Below are 15,546 nucleotides of genomic sequence, written 5' to 3' on the forward strand. Positions count from 1 at the left end.
TTACCTGTTGTGTTAAGATCCTTACTACATTTACTGCTGAAATAATACACAGTGGCCTGCTATTCAACGTAGGAAAGAAATCAATCTAACAAGCGGAGCCTTCGTTCAGACTTGGTGTTGGCTACAGCGTCAGCTGATACGTTGTTGATGAAGCCCTAGCTCATTGGGGATTAAATCATCTTGTCGTGAGCAGAGCCCACTTGAGTCACACCTTGACCATAGCTTTTCTCTTGTGCTATCTCCTTGCAGAATTCGTGTACCCGCCTGAAACCCATTTTGATGAGTCCAACGGCGGCGTGGAAAGGGTGTTACATCATGCTGGATACGATCACAGGGAGCAACCAATGGAGCACGAGAGTGACGAGGAGAGTGTGCCTTCAATGCCTCCACTCATCCCTAGTCGGCCACACGTGGCGAGGAACTACTTCGATGACGAGCACGTACGGCCGTCAATGCCTCCCCCTGAGGAGAGCTTGCCACCACCGGAGCGCGCCAGCCAACATCCTCGGGATTGCGACTGTCCGGCCTGTGCTGAAACACGGCATCCGCTCAACTGCCAATGCCCGGCCTGTGCTAAAGTCAGGCATCGCCGTAACTGTCGGGGGTGTCCGAAATGTGTTCGTAAGTTATTTCTTATTTCCTATGGAGAATGGAAAAGATAATAATTTTGCAAATGTGTTCGAGCCGCACACTGTCCCATGGCAAGGACACGTGCGTTCTAAGTGGCACTTTTGAATCCTTTGTTTTCGCAGCTCCTCCCACCTGAACTGATAACTTTTCAATTTTGTGCTACCTGTGCACAAAATCAGACGGCATGTGGGTTTGCTGGATTGTTCACATTCATTTGGCGGCATTTGTTTGAGGTGCATTCGTCGGCTGTGTGGGCCGCCTACGTGCAGGAATGTTGTCCTTGACGAGTTCCCAGGCAGGATCAATCCCTTAGTCCCAACCCACCGCGACCTGTAAAATGGCACAGATGTAGATATGAAAGCAGCGCGAAAGACAATCAGAACATTTGCGCAGCTTCCGTCAGAGCTGATACGGCTTTGAGCTTTAAGAGGCTATTGGATTGGTTTCATTTCTGGAGGGCCTAAACGTTCGGCAATAGTAATAGGCTGTCTCATTGTTTAGAGACGAGATGAGTCCTCATGCCATGTCACAACAAGCTAATAAGATCCTTGACCCATGAGATCAACATAATTTGGAAACATTAACCTCGTCACAACAAACCGACTAGCACGTTAGCACGTTTCCGTGCATGCATGACTTGGTATATCACTGGTAGACCCTGGTTTGACAGAGAATGCCACAGCAAGCAGCATTGGTGCCTTATTGTATTGAGTGCACCCCAGCAACATTACTCTTCCCATAGTAGATTTAGTTGACTGGATGGACGGTGAGAGGAACTTCTGTGGAAATTTGACATGCACCTCGCATTCAGAGAGCAATCCCGGGCTGGTTCGGGAATCATATTTGAAATTGGTTGGCACACAAGTTGGCTTCTGAGCACTCCGTATTGCTTACAGTGGTCAAATAGGCAGGTCGGTTACCTAAGAACACGCCGAATCGATAGTAATTGAGTCCTCATCACCACCCGGGACGTGAGCAAATATTGCGCATTTCCAACATTTACATGCGAGTATAATTATCAGAAAAGAAACGTGAGGAAGGAGACTAATGCGTACATGTATGTGGTATGCACGTAGCTCCCCGAACCATGTGAACGAGACCTTTCGCCCTTTTCAAGTTTTGTTCTGGTTGCTCTGCTGTTTGCTCTTGTTCTTCGCTTGGTATTACAGTCAAAATGTCAGCCATGCAATATCACTCCGTGAACTGCATCTGATTTCGTTTGTATAATTCATTGAGCTTGCCACAGTGCAGACCGACAATGCACGTTAACTAGTACACGAATAGTCGACTAAGCATAGTATTTGTACACACTCCCTGGGGGCGAGTGTGATACTTAAAGCATAGTACTAGTACACAATCACTGGGTGTGAGTGTGATAGTGCTGTCGCACCGAGGCATGAAGTGTCACAAACAAGTGCAGCCGTGGCTCAGCCAGAGCAACCGACACAGACCGTAGCTCCTTCTGCATCCGTGGAAATTGTGGTCGGCGTTTCAGTAGCCCACAGGACATATCCCGTCATCCCCCCCCCCCCCTACTGTTACGAACCTGCTGAACCCCCTTGGGGTCCGCATAGCCAGAATATGGCGGTGTCTCCAAGGTCCAATGTGTGTGTGTCTGTGTGTGTGTGTCTGTGTGTATGTGTGTTCATGCGTGCTTGTGTGTGCCTATGTGGTGGTGTGTGTGTGTCTTGCGATACTCTCAGATTCCAAGAGGCATCATGGCAAGTCTTTCAAGCTGTCGAGGCATCATGGCAAGTTGAGGTCTCCAAGTGCCCATGTGAGTGATAGCGTTGTGAAAGCTGTGTGTTGTTGCTGTGTCTTGTACGTGGGAATATGCGTCTACGATTCCCTACTGTTGGACAGACAGACACAAAGAACTGTATGCTTTTGGTCTTGATGTGCGTGTGTGTGTGTGTGTGTGTGTGTGTGTGCGTTTTTTGTGTGTACGTGCGTGTATGTAAGTTTTGTGTGCGTGCAATCCGTGTGTGCATGCGTGTGTGTGTGTGTGTGTGTGTATGTGTGTGTGTGTGTGTGTTATCACTGTGCCTGCACAGCATTCTGCACAGGAGTATGGTTCATCAGTCGAGTATGCCAACCCGTCGCCCCGTTCCTCGCAGGTGCTGCGCCCAAGTGGCCGTGGCAGCACGTCACCAAATATTACCCCGTCACAGCCTTACCTCGTACAGCATTCACCCACGGCCACGCTAGCGTCGTCTCCTACTTACCAACCTATGTCCTACCACCCAATTGGAATAAACCCCATGTCACCCTATCAGACGAGGTGTATCAAAACAAGCGAGGGGCTCATCCGAGCCGTCCGGGCTCTGCCGCAAGAAAAGCTCGATCAGATCAAAGCTGAAATCATCGGTGAGCCGCAGCGTCGCCAGTCACGCCAAGCAAGCAGCGACGTAGCCACTGTCACGCCGAAAACAACACCGTTCCCGCCATTCATCGCTCCACCGCAACCGCGGCCAGAGGGAATTTCCACTCGTAAGGGTAATTTGCAAGGAAGCATGCATACGCGCCCTACGGTAGAACACATGCATTGTGCTAATGCAGCAGCTTACTAGCCCTGTCACTCTACACTACTATCACTAGTGGGTGCACTGAGTCTACAAATGTTAGGGACATAGGCGCACTGTTTCATAGTATGGCTGGAAACCAGGTCGTCGAGCCAATGCTGTCACCGAACGGTGCAACACTGCCATGCGCAGAGACCGTGCATGAATAGTCCAGTCATCCGGGAACCACTTTGACTGCACCCCTCGCTTCTCCCCGGATTTATGATGAATGAAAATCACTCTTGATTGTAGGGAAAATATACACCAAAACTGTTATGAGCAATTTTGATGTGGTGGCCTTTTCAACACTTGCTCCCACATGAAGAACCCTCCCCCCCCCCCCCCAAAAAGAAGCTTGAGTTGTCAAGCAAGCACGACATTCCAAGAACAGAGCACACAATGCAAACAAATGTCACCTTGCCCAGGTTTGCCTATGGTTGAGCTAACAGAGAAACCAACCCGGGCCACGATTCTGTGTTGTTTCTTCGCCTGCTGTTGAAGGAGGTCAGCAAATTCAGCTGTGGCAGTTCCTATTCGAGCTGCTGACGTCGGGTGCGCAGTACGCGGATATGATCGCGTGGACCAAGGACAGGCGCGGCGAGTTCAAACTTCTCCAGCCAGACGAGGTGTCACGCCTGTGGGGCCTGCGTAAGAACAAAACCGGGATGAACTACGACAAAATGAGCCGTGCAATGCGCTACTACTACGACAAGGGAGTTATGGAAAAGGTAAAGGTTAGTGGTCGTCGGTAACTGTTGGTGACCGTATTGCAGATCACACTAGCTAGGTCTGGTTTCTGTATTGTTCGCCCGTAAGGCTCCTAAGGAAACTGATCATTATGTGTGTGCGAGTCTATCTGCATCCCTCGTGGTCTCTCAGTTTTGTCTTACTGCGTACCTATCATGAAGTCCACCATCTCTCTGTCTCTGTCCGTGGTCACTTCTGCCGAAAAACAATGTCTTCGCATGCTTAGGTTGTTTTCAGTGCTTACCGTGCAAAAACACACTGTGAGCCATTTTTTAAAGAGCTATGCAGCTTGATCCATAGAGAACAACTTAAAGAAACCCTGGGAGTACAGTCAAAACTGCCTTGGAAATCGTTTTCACCACTTTCTGGATTAATTGGAAACATTGAAAACGGCGGGGTACAAGTTATGCGTTAGAGTCTACCGACTACTGTTGGTTTGCGCACTGGAGATGTGTTGGAGCTGGGTCTTAGGTCGCTGAATGTCTCAGTAGCCTGTCAGCTTTGTGCCCTGTTATCGCACGTACTGACCGCTTATTATCTTGTTACATTCGTGGATAGTTGCTTCATAACTCGTTTCCATGTGTTTTTTCATCTATTTTACAAAACACCGTATTTTCGGCAACACTGGCCTTGGAACTTAGCAATTTGCGAGCCCTAAAATTTCACGTAATGTTAAGAAAATCCACACAAAAGCCCTGAAATGATGTGGCGCGTATTTCAGACAGGCGGTATTGAAATGCCGGCCCAAATTCAAGAAAATACGATTTATGATAATGGAGGAAGTTTGTGTTGCTCCCTGTATGGAAGCTCACACGTTTCCTGCAATCTTGGCACACTTGACTGACTCCCCCCCCCCCACCCTTCAGAGCACAGGAGAAGTCCATGCGGAACATTTTACTCATGAAGCCTGCAAGAACTCACGCTGCTGGGTACACAAAGTTTTGAAGAATTCACCCCTCATCCGTTGAGCTTGATTAGGCTAGTGAAATGAGTCGGTCAATCGAGTATGTCAAGTCAAGTCGACAAGAGGAGTGAGAGCTCCCGCGTACAAAGCAACGCACCCTATCTTTTTTTTCTTTTCGAGAAACCACGAACCTCGAGAACAGAATACTGCATGATAGAGGTGGCTGCAGTCGCAACTGTGGTGGTGGAACTGGAGCATCTCTGCCGACCTGAGGCCTCGGCTTCAGCGACACTTCAGTGCACCAACCGGTGGGGAGGAGTAGACACAGGGGTTGGGAAAATGGGGCGTGAACAGGATTTGACGAGAGGGGGGGGGGGGGGGTTGCGCCCCCCCCCCCCCATCCAGACAGCATTGATACTAGTATTACTACATGAGTACCGTACTACCCACTCACACACATCATTATTTGATTTGTTTGTCAGACGTCACAGCTGATGTGGTACAGTATTTACAGTTCGTGCACTATGTTGATTATGACAATCACTTGCATGCCAGCCAGAATCCAGTATCATTCTGTATTAATTTTATGGAAAGCTGTGAGGGTGAAGACCGAGGCTCAGGGTGAATAAAAATAAAAATTCTACACCAATACAACCAAAGGATGTACGACGCAAACGGCATGTGGAGCACTTTCAGTCGCAGCAATTCGAAATGAATATCAAGAGCAGAGAAGTTACTCCGAATACTCTAGCATTATACAGTGACATGACGACAGTGAACAATATCAAGTAGTGATATTCTTGCAGCAGTTTTCTACCTGTATGTGGCCACGTGAGGCACTCTAATTTTGGGTGCTCAATATTTTCGGTATGAGGGAAAAAGGCCAGGTTACGTGAACAGAAATTTTAGGTACAGAGAAGCAGTTCCCTATTGGGTTATGTGTGTTAGTGTTTGTTCAGTGTACAGTCAACTTCGCTTACAACGACACTCGGCGGGGCATCAAAAAGGTGTCCTTATTCGCGAAGTGTCGTTATACCCGAAGTCTCATTATATGTATTACAGTGGAATGGGACTTTGCTCTGGGCATGGAAATTCTGTCGCTGTTCGCGAATTGTCGTTATATCCGCAGTCGTTATTAGCGAAGTTGACTGTATTGAAATTTTAGGTATGAAACGGATGCACCGAAAGTACCGAAAATAGAAGTGCACCAAAAATTTGTGAAATTACAGTATGCTGTAAGAGCAGGCAGGTGTCGAATCACATTCATTGTTGCACAGCAGGAAAATACAGAACGCACGTCTTAACAAAAATCTAGAGATCATCACTGCATTGGCCAGCACAGGGCGTCGGGGGGGGGGGGGGGGGGGGGGCTCAGACCGGATTGGAGGCATACGTAGAGTAGCTTGTTGTGATAGGGGATTCAGGAGAAGAATGCGGCGAACCGATCCGCCACAGCTTCATGATTCAGAGAAATAGAACGATGGACATACAGAAGGAGGAGGGCATTGACTCGTGACCGGGCCATTGTGCTGCGCAAGACAGTCTTTATAAACTTCCAAGATGAGTTGGCTCGCTCAACACTGGCACATGGGACGGGGATGACGAGGTGAAGGTGAAGGATCCTCGAGATGTTGAGATAGGAATGGTGATTGACATGGTGAGCAAGAACATCTGTCAGTGACACTGGCAGGCCATCAGTTGGAAATCCACTCCACGTGACTTTCCAACGCTCAATCTCTGCAAGGAGAGAGCTCTCGTCAGGCAGATCCGATCCGTATGCCTCACGCAGGTCGCTAATGCCACTTTCAGTTAGTTTCTCGAGATTCGTTGGCATCAGAAGCAAAGCCTGGACAGCATTCTTCGACATGGAGCTGAAGCGTCCAGCCAACTGTGATATTAGCGTATCCAGGAATGGAATGAAGACGGACCTTCTCCAGTATTCCACATGTGTATAGCAGCTGGGACATTGCTACGTTGGGTCTGTATGCCTGTCTGTCTTGGAACCACAGGAGACGGACGATCCTGTAGCTTGGTCATGTCAGATGCAGCATCAAATATCACCTTGAACTTCGTTTTTAGGCACGAGGGTATGGCGCGCCCCCTGGGGGGGGGGGGGGGGACAGTACATTGCCTAGAGGGTAAAAAATGGAAAGGTGATACATGTGTGTAATACAGGAAGAGGGGGAGCCAGGGTGCAAGTGGAGAGGGTGTTCAGGGAGGGTTCAGAGGGCATCAGTGGCTGAATGTCAATCTCGACTGCGGAGAGACTTGTAGGCGCCTTCCTTGAGTGCCTGCATTCCATTCTGCGTGGGAAGGTCGAGTAGCAGGGCAGATGGGAGACGTTTCTAGTCTTGGATCGTTGCGAGGGAGAACGATTGGAGAGAGAATAATAATTGAAAGGCTTATGATGTAACCTGTGATGTAACCCATGATGTAACCCATGATGTAATCTATGATGTAACTGATGATGTAAACTATGATGTAACCAATAATGTAAACTATGATGTTACTTTTCTTAATGTGCGCAAACTCCACTGCAGCCACTTCATTACCTGAAAAACCTTACACACACCATCTTTCATCCAAGTGGTCTCTTTGCTGAAAATTACAATAATTATCTCAGTATGATGTAATTTACTATGGAAAGTTGGTTGCTCCCCGCACTGTAGATTGTGTTTTCCGAGGACTTGACTTGACACTTGACAACCAACTTTCCTATGAAATAATCGTCGAAGTCACTACCAATATCTTGTAACTTATGATGTCACGTATCATGTAACCAGTTTTAATATGGCTCTAGTATCTGATCAATTTGGGAGGAGGGTCAGTGCGATTCCTGGAATTCAATTCCTTTGCTATTCTATGCTGCTCATTGTGATTTCATGCTACTCAGATTCCAGGTCAGCGATATTGCTACTGCTTCTCGGAGAGTGTGCTGCAGTCCTTGGCTAGCTTCAAGCCAGGTCACATGACTCCCTCTCCGCGCCGAGAGCAGGAGAAGATCCCGTGGGAGGACATTGTTATCCGCCGCAGCAGCACCAGCTCGACTCACGGCATGATGGTGGACGGTGACATGTTGGATGCCAGCGATCGCGGAGACACCAGCAACGCCTCCGATGCGCTGGCCAGCTCCGACAGGCCAAGCGCCAGCGGAGGCGAGAGTGGCGTAGCATCGGCGCGCTGTACACCTCCATCGGCGCAGCACTCACCAACGGGGCAAGACATGCCTTGCAGAATAGGCCGCTATCGCCCGTACCCAGCATCAGATCCAAGAAAATTCCATCGTCGCCGTAGTAGTGAGCAGGTAAGGAGCCACTTGTACCTATAGTGTTCACTTGATCCTCGAATAGCTAGCTGTCCCATCCCCCTGCTTAGGTATCATGGGCAGAGCTAGCTGTCCCATCCCCCTGCTTAGGTATCATGGGCAGAGCTAGCTGTCCCATCCCCCTGCTTAGGTATCATGGGCAGAGCTAGCTGTCCCATCCCCCTGCTTAGGTATCATGGGCAGAGCTAGCTGTCCCATCCCCCTGCTTAGGTATCATGGGCAGAGCTCAGAGTGACGGGCCATGTCTATTGCAACCAGGCCCGCAGCACCAGTATTTCAGGTGATCCGGCCAAATGGGATACTCTGACCGGAAATGAACATTTTTTTAGGTATCATGGGCAGAGCTCAGAGTGACAGGCCATGTCTATTGCAACCAGGCCCGCAGCACCAGTATTTCAGGTGATCCGGCCAAATGGGATACTCTGACCGGAAATGAACATTTTTTTAGGTATCATGGGCAGAGCTCAGAGTGACAGGCCATGTCTATTGCAACCAGGCCCGCAGCACCAGTATTTCAGGTGATCCGGCCAAATGGGATACTCTGACCGGAAATGAACAATTTTGATGAAAAACCCGCTTCGCACGAATTGGGCGGGTTTTTCGAAATAAGGTCCTATGAGTATAGACTTGTATGACCAATGGCCGGACCTTCCGGACCGGGTGCTTTGTCCCCGGCAATGAAGTCTAGTTCGCGATAATATCCATATGATGGGATTCCTCTTTGATGGCCAAGATGAAAAACCTCAAACCAATCAATATACAATGCACCTTCAATTAGTTATTGCAGTTCAGGAGGTTGGGATTGTGGGTCGAACACACTATAGTCACTGTTCAGGAGGTTGGGATTGTGGGTCGAACACACTATAGTCACTGTTCAGGAGGTTGGGATTGTGGGTCGAACACACTATAGTCACTGTTCAGGAGGTTGGGATTGTGGGATTGTGGGATTGTGGGATTGTGGGATTGTGGGATTGTGGGATTGTGGGATTGTGGGATTGTGGGATTGTGGGTCGAACACACTATAGTCACTACAGGATTGGCAGCGTCATTTCTCGGCGCCGGTTGCCATTTTTAATGGAATGCACTGATTAACTTTATTGCCTCTAGATATTGAACCCCCCAGCATCTAAAAACAATGGCTGACTGTACGTACCATCCTGAAGTACCTTTCGACACCAATGTGCAGCATGTTAGAGACATCAATGTCAGGCGTGGTGTCCGAATTCTAGGCTCTTGAGGGTGCAACAGCGGTATGACTCTGAAGTATGAAGGAGGGAGTTCACTGCACAGATAAAGTCAAGAAAACTTGATGTTCTGGAGCATGAGATCTAGCAAGCATTCCCAAGTACTGATCCTGAAGCTGCTGTGGCATTGTGTGTGTGTGTGTGTATGTGTGTGTGTGTGTGTGTGTGTGTGTGTGTGTGTGTGTGTGTGTGTGTGTGTGTGTGTGTGTGTGTGTGTGTGCGCGTATGTGTGTGTGTGTGTGCGTATGTGTGTGTGTGTGTGCATGTGTGTGCATGCTATGTTCAGGCAAGATCCCCAATGGCACCACCGCCACCTCACACGCTACCCTTGTCACCTGTGACGGTTGTTTCGCCAATGTCAGGCACGCCGCAGCTGGTGTACCAAGCAGCCCCGTCACCGGTCTACACAACCTTGCCACCCATGACCAGGATTGTCATTGCACCATCGGCTGTTGTGCCGCCTGCTACTTCGGTCGTTACACCTGTGTCGATCGTCTCCCAGCCACGTCAACTCGTCGCAGAGTACCCGGCCGACGGTCAAATGACTGTTATGCAAGTCTACCCGAGCAAATGGGAAGATCAATCTCCATCCGCTATACAGTGAGGATGTCATGATGGGTCCATTCGGTTGTTTGGTCTCGGAATCTCTCTCTCTCTCTTTCTCTTGCTCTCTCTCTCTCTCTCTCTCTCACCCCATTTTGACCATTTGACGCCCATCGCCAGAGGCGATGATAACGATGCTACAGCAGAAGCCACGGCAACTTTTGCTGGGATTTCACCATTAAACGGCTTGCAAGGCTGAAGAATTGACTGCCACTATTCAGCCTGGTCTACACCACACAGCCATGAAGTGGGTTTTCTGGCCAGTGAATCCCTATTTTTTGGTCTCTTTTCATTTTTTCCCACACACACATCACACCACATACTCCGGCATGCACTGGCTGTTGGTAACCACCCAGGATTATGAAAGAAAAGTCAGGAGGAGTCTGAGGAAGAGAAGAAAGACATGTGCGACCACAATCGTTGGGAATCTAACCCGCAACCTCTCGATTAGAATTTGCTGCCCATACCACTGCACCATATAGGACACACGCACACACACACACATACACGCAAACACACTCACATTGATTTTCATTCATTTAATATTGCTATTTTATAATTCATTTTCGAACAGATGAACCAAGTGTCCTAGTGTAACTCTATGCATAGAGCACAGGTTGATCCTTGACAACAGGCCAATGCGTTCGATGTGAGTGTTTGTGCATAGTGTACAAGTGTATCATCTATTGATCAAGTACAACTCGAGGCCACAATCTTGTTTATGAATTTCACTACTCTGGATTTTCTATAAGTGGTGCAGTTTTACATTCGTCAGGAGATACCTGACCCATTTGAGAGCGAGAGAGAGAGCGTTTTATGTAGCACACCTGATGATTTGTGCGAGATCATTTTAGCCACGAGACCTTTTGATTCATATCGATATTTTGCACATAAATTCCTTTCTATTATTGTGGTACATGTGAATTTGATCATTGGTGCTCGTTGAATAGTTGATACCAAGTGTCCCTTGTCTGTGTGGTTGATGTTGTATATAGTATACATTTACATGTATATACCCCAGCTTTGTTTGTGCTACCGTCATGTCCGCTTTGTCACAGCAACCGATGTTGTGGTGCGTGTCTCTCTCTCTCTCATGCAGGCCTACAGTGACTTGCTTTATCACTGCGGTTTAAACTTTTTTTATCATGTAATCAATCGCCCTCTACCCTCACTGTTTCCCTACTGAATACCATGCTTCTCTCAACTAGTTTTACTGATACCATTAACCTTGCTGTGAGTTCAGGGCTATTGCCAGTATTGGCTCGACATTATTATTGTTAAAAAGTAAAAAGTATGTGTGCCTGTGGACAGGTGTGCGAGTTCGTGGGAAGTATGCTGGTACTGGTTTGGTGCTGCACAGACTTGCCACTCTGCTCTCTAGTCTAGAGCATGTGCAACACGGTATTAATTTTTATAAAATTTATAGGTGAGCATGTCGTCATGGAAGAGGGGGGGGGGGGGGGGGGAGGGGTGGTAATTCAATGCTCGAACTTACTTCTATGCCTTTGTGCGTCAGCAGCTTGCAAGCTATTGAAAGGTGCAATCCCAGCACAAGTTGCTATGGCTTCTACCGTGGCATCGCTAATAGTAATACTACAAATTTATTACAATGTCATGTAGTTGGTTAGGCGTTAGTTACCCACACACAGTCACCATGGTCATAGGTAGCTTAGCAACTCCTGCTGGTAGCGATGAAAGACTCCCACGTACAGTCTCACACTCACAGACTCACAACGGTTATCATTCCACAGGCATCGGTTATTCCTTATTCGTTCACGATTTTGCACCGTAGTTTGACGTTCTCCCTGCATTGTGTTGCGTTCTAGACACATGTCGCTGCCATTGTTAGTCACTCCGACTCGCTATCTTGCTCCCTCCATGCCCAATTGTTTCTACATATTGGTGCTGGATGTGTGGTAAAGTGGTTCTGTTTCCTGTGACCTGGGAAATGCTCAAGTACAGTGTATTTCCACTGCCCAAGAAAGGAGACCTGCAACCTAGTGACATCTGGCTGTGCATCAGATTGTTGGACACCGCTGGTAAAGTGTCTGCTCGCCTGATCAAGGACAGACTCCTGGACACTGACCGGTAGATTACGTTTTCCTGAACAGGTAACACGGTGCTAAAACCCCGGTTTTCGGGCAAGTTAGACGATGAATTCGTATGGTCTTTCCGGCAAGGGAACTAATCAAACTCGATACGATTTAGCTACATGCAGTTTGTTGAACTCAGAAATGCATGCAAATTTTTAAATGAAGCATACCGCTCTCTGCTCCGGGGTAGCCAAGGGCCCTTGGACTCCTTGCCAAACTCGGTGTTCCCTCCATAAAAGTCTTTTGACAATGGCATGGGGCAGGGGTTGTGTCTCTAGCAATGTGAAACTAGACAATGAGGTAACCACCGGACAAGGATACGGGTACCGCATATATCGTGTGGTACTACCGGCCTAAAGTAGGGTTCCCACACACTTGCCCCGGCCTTTTACCCCCTCAGCTGTCTGGTTTAGAACTTAACATGCTTGCAGCGCCATGTATGTCGTGTCCAGCTAAGAGGACATGGTTATATTATAATCTCTCTGGGTTCCTACTTGCAACACACACAAACAGACAAACGGCCAAGCACACACACACACACACACACACACACACACACACACATGATTATGTCAACTCACAAATAGCAACCGTGCAACCAGGTCCTTTCTTGCCGTTACTCGAAGTTTCGTGTCTGAAAACACTCACTAAATGGCATACGTTAACACTACTACTATTCACAAAGAATATACCGGTACACCGGGAGAAGGGACAAAGATGACAAACGCATAGCACTTTAGTAAGGCGAGGAAGAAAGCTGGTGGCGAAAAAAACTCGGCTCCATTCGAGACTGTTCGAAATTCATGCAGTGGTCGCGCAAGTTCAAGCCTTACAGCACATTTAGGATAATCGTATGGTGGAGAAATAGCATGGAAGCATTGCATATTGACACATTTATCATGATAGGCTCAGCAATGTTCAGGATGATAGTATAGGATCCGTGAAACTGGCGCATAGAAGCCAACAAGAAGCCAACATTGAGACACAATTACTTGCGGTATATTGGAAAATCCAACTATCGCAACCAAAAACTCTGACACAAGAACAGGAAGAGGCAGCATGATAATAAAGACCAGATTAAAAGTCGTGAACAAGCTGAGACATCTCCAAGAAAAACACGGTTCTTGGAAAGTACTGGCTACTTATTTTCAAAAGGTATAAGACACGCACATGTACGTACCCAACAAAGCTCAAAGTCGTCCGGGTTCTTTTGTACATGTACATGTATAGCCAACAAAACATGGGATCTGAGGAAGTTGGATGTGTTACAGAAAGGAAAGAAGTGAGTAATTCCATGAATGCAGAGGTCTGGGAATGTGGTGCCAGTTCCCAATATGCACAGAGCGTTACTGCTACTGACTTCGTTTCACCTCAAAAACTTGATTTGTGACTTCTTGGTCATTTTAGCAGCGAAACAGAGCCGACCCTGAGGCACCACGATTGTGTCACTGCAGCCAGTCCTCTCATTTGTTCCTGTCAGTCTGTGCTGGTGGCAGTCCAGACGCAAGACAATCACATCACCGGGTCTCCATGGCTGACTAAGCTTATCGATTCTGCCGACAGCACATGCTTGATTGTTTTCCCTAGAGAACCACCCAAGGAATGGATTGCCAGCTGTGCACCTTTCCTCTGCAACACCGAGGAAAAGACGTCCACGAACTTTGACGGAACACTGAACAATACCATGACAATAGCTGCCTAATGTGGAAACTGGTAGCAATGCCGATGAAGTGGAGTCTACATGTAATCCATGGTCACTGATAGAACCTGACGCCCCATGACGGTGAATTGCCGAAATCCAAGGGTCAGGGTCAAGTGCGGGATGGATTACCACCGCCTTCTCCTTCCCAGCACGTGTATCCGAAGTGAAGTCGTCAGCATTGATCAATCGACCAAGGTCGGACACATAGCTGCACTCATCATCAGCGAACTTTGTGTATGCTACTTGTAACGGAACGCTATAGTCCTCTTTGTTGGGGAGGAAGTCGGGCTTCCTGTTGACGATATCTCCAATGTGTGTGTCCAGAATATTCTCTGCTGCTAGTAGGCCGCTGTCGCCAAGGTTTCGCACTAGATGTTCACAGCTATCCAGCTGATACATCTTTGCGTCAACGATCTCTGATTGCTTCTCCAAACAATGCAGTGCTTTCCAACGGGCCGCATCTAGGTCGTCCAAGACCTTTTGCTGTCGCTTGCGTATGTTCTTGATGTGCTGCTCAAAGTCGGCATTGATTTTCACCGATAATTCCTCCACTTTATCATTGATATCATTAGTGTATGTGTCAATGCTGCTCCGTGTGCTGCTGAGTTTCTCCCTCCAGGCATCACTGGAAGCGCTTAGTCGTGCCTTCCAGTCCTCCCGCTTTGCCTCTGCAGCCGTCTGAATGTCCTCAACTCCATCAGAGCAATCCCGGTGAAATCGATCATGACATCGTTCGCACGCCAGCATCTTACATTTGCTGCAGTGTGATGTCACTGGTAATTGTAGATGCAGGCAACACATGGGTTTGTAGACAGTCTCTGACTTCCTGCATGATGCTTCAGTTATAGGTATCACTCTGTGTTCGAGAGAACTCCTCTTTCGCTTCACATGAAGTTTTTCATGGCCATCACACAATTGCATCCCACAGTCAAGACACACCGAAACGGCTGGCTCAAAGGCGCCGTCGCAGTCGGAATTCTGGCATATGGCCTGCGCCTCTGGGTTCTGAATCAATGGGTCGCTGGATTTCGGTCCTCCGTTGGCGTCCGATGTTGGCCAGTCCACGAGTGAATCTTCTAGTCTAGCGCCAGGAAGAGCTGAGCCGCCTACGTCTAAGCATTTGAAACATGTCACGGTGCCATCTTTGCGGACATTGTCCTTGAGGCAAGTAATGCACATTGAATGCAAACACCTGAGTAGCTTGAGACGGCTGCTGGCGACTGTAGCGCTATCAACGTGACAAGAAACACAGCTAACCGCGCACACTGCATGATCTCGCACATCATCGATTAGCGCTGGCTGATCAGAGAGCTCAGTTGCCATCTCAAACAAATCAAGACATAAAGACTCGGACCTGCACAAGTTAGTTTGACCCGTCCCCTCGGACAAAAGCTTTGAAAAATGACCGTACCATCGGAAAGGAGGCCGGGTAGGACACGCAACTCGCAAGGCAACAAGCCCAATAGTTTGTGTGTTGCGTAGCGAGTTCAATTTTGATTGGCCACTGCCTGTGTCCGGGTGTCAAGGCAACAGGGCAGTATCGCCTCATGATCAGTGGAAAGGAGTATGTAACGCTAACACTAACAGATAGTCTACTTGCATGATCGTTGGGACCGAAGACCAACCAGTTGCCTAGTACATGACTGTACTAGTACCTGAACTGTACGGGCTGTGATAATACCAACATTATTTTTGCACTTGAATGCTGGAATGGGGACTCAGAACCGGGCCGTCGCC

General features: G+C 48.2%; 1 protein-coding gene across 6 annotated transcripts in view; it reads left to right on the forward strand.

Annotated features, from left to right (window-relative positions):
- The window catches only part of LOC135808471 (uncharacterized), a 37,538-nt gene extending 26,570 nt beyond the window's left edge, over positions 1–10,968 (forward strand). For 3 of the 6 annotated variants that reach the window (XM_065321663.1, XM_065321669.1, XM_065321668.1), the window contains 6 exons: positions 250–621; positions 2,334–2,407; positions 2,685–3,126; positions 3,693–3,925; positions 7,736–8,146; positions 9,698–10,968. In XM_065321663.1, the coding sequence (XP_065177735.1) occupies positions 250–621; positions 2,334–2,407; positions 2,685–3,126; positions 3,693–3,925; positions 7,736–8,146; positions 9,698–10,015 (1,850 nt within the window). In that variant the 3' untranslated portion in view covers positions 10,016–10,968. The remainder of the gene's footprint in view (positions 1–249; positions 622–2,333; positions 2,408–2,684; positions 3,127–3,692; positions 3,926–7,735; positions 8,147–9,697) is intronic. The other 3 variants (XM_065321667.1, XM_065321666.1, XM_065321665.1) reach the window with 3 other exon arrangements.
- The last annotated feature ends 4,578 nt before the right edge of the window (positions 10,969–15,546 follow it).

Source organism: Sycon ciliatum, chromosome 2 (assembly GCF_964019385.1).
Source record: "Sycon ciliatum chromosome 2, ocSycCili1.1, whole genome shotgun sequence".
Classification (NCBI taxonomy): domain Eukaryota; kingdom Metazoa; phylum Porifera; class Calcarea; order Leucosolenida; family Sycettidae; genus Sycon; species Sycon ciliatum.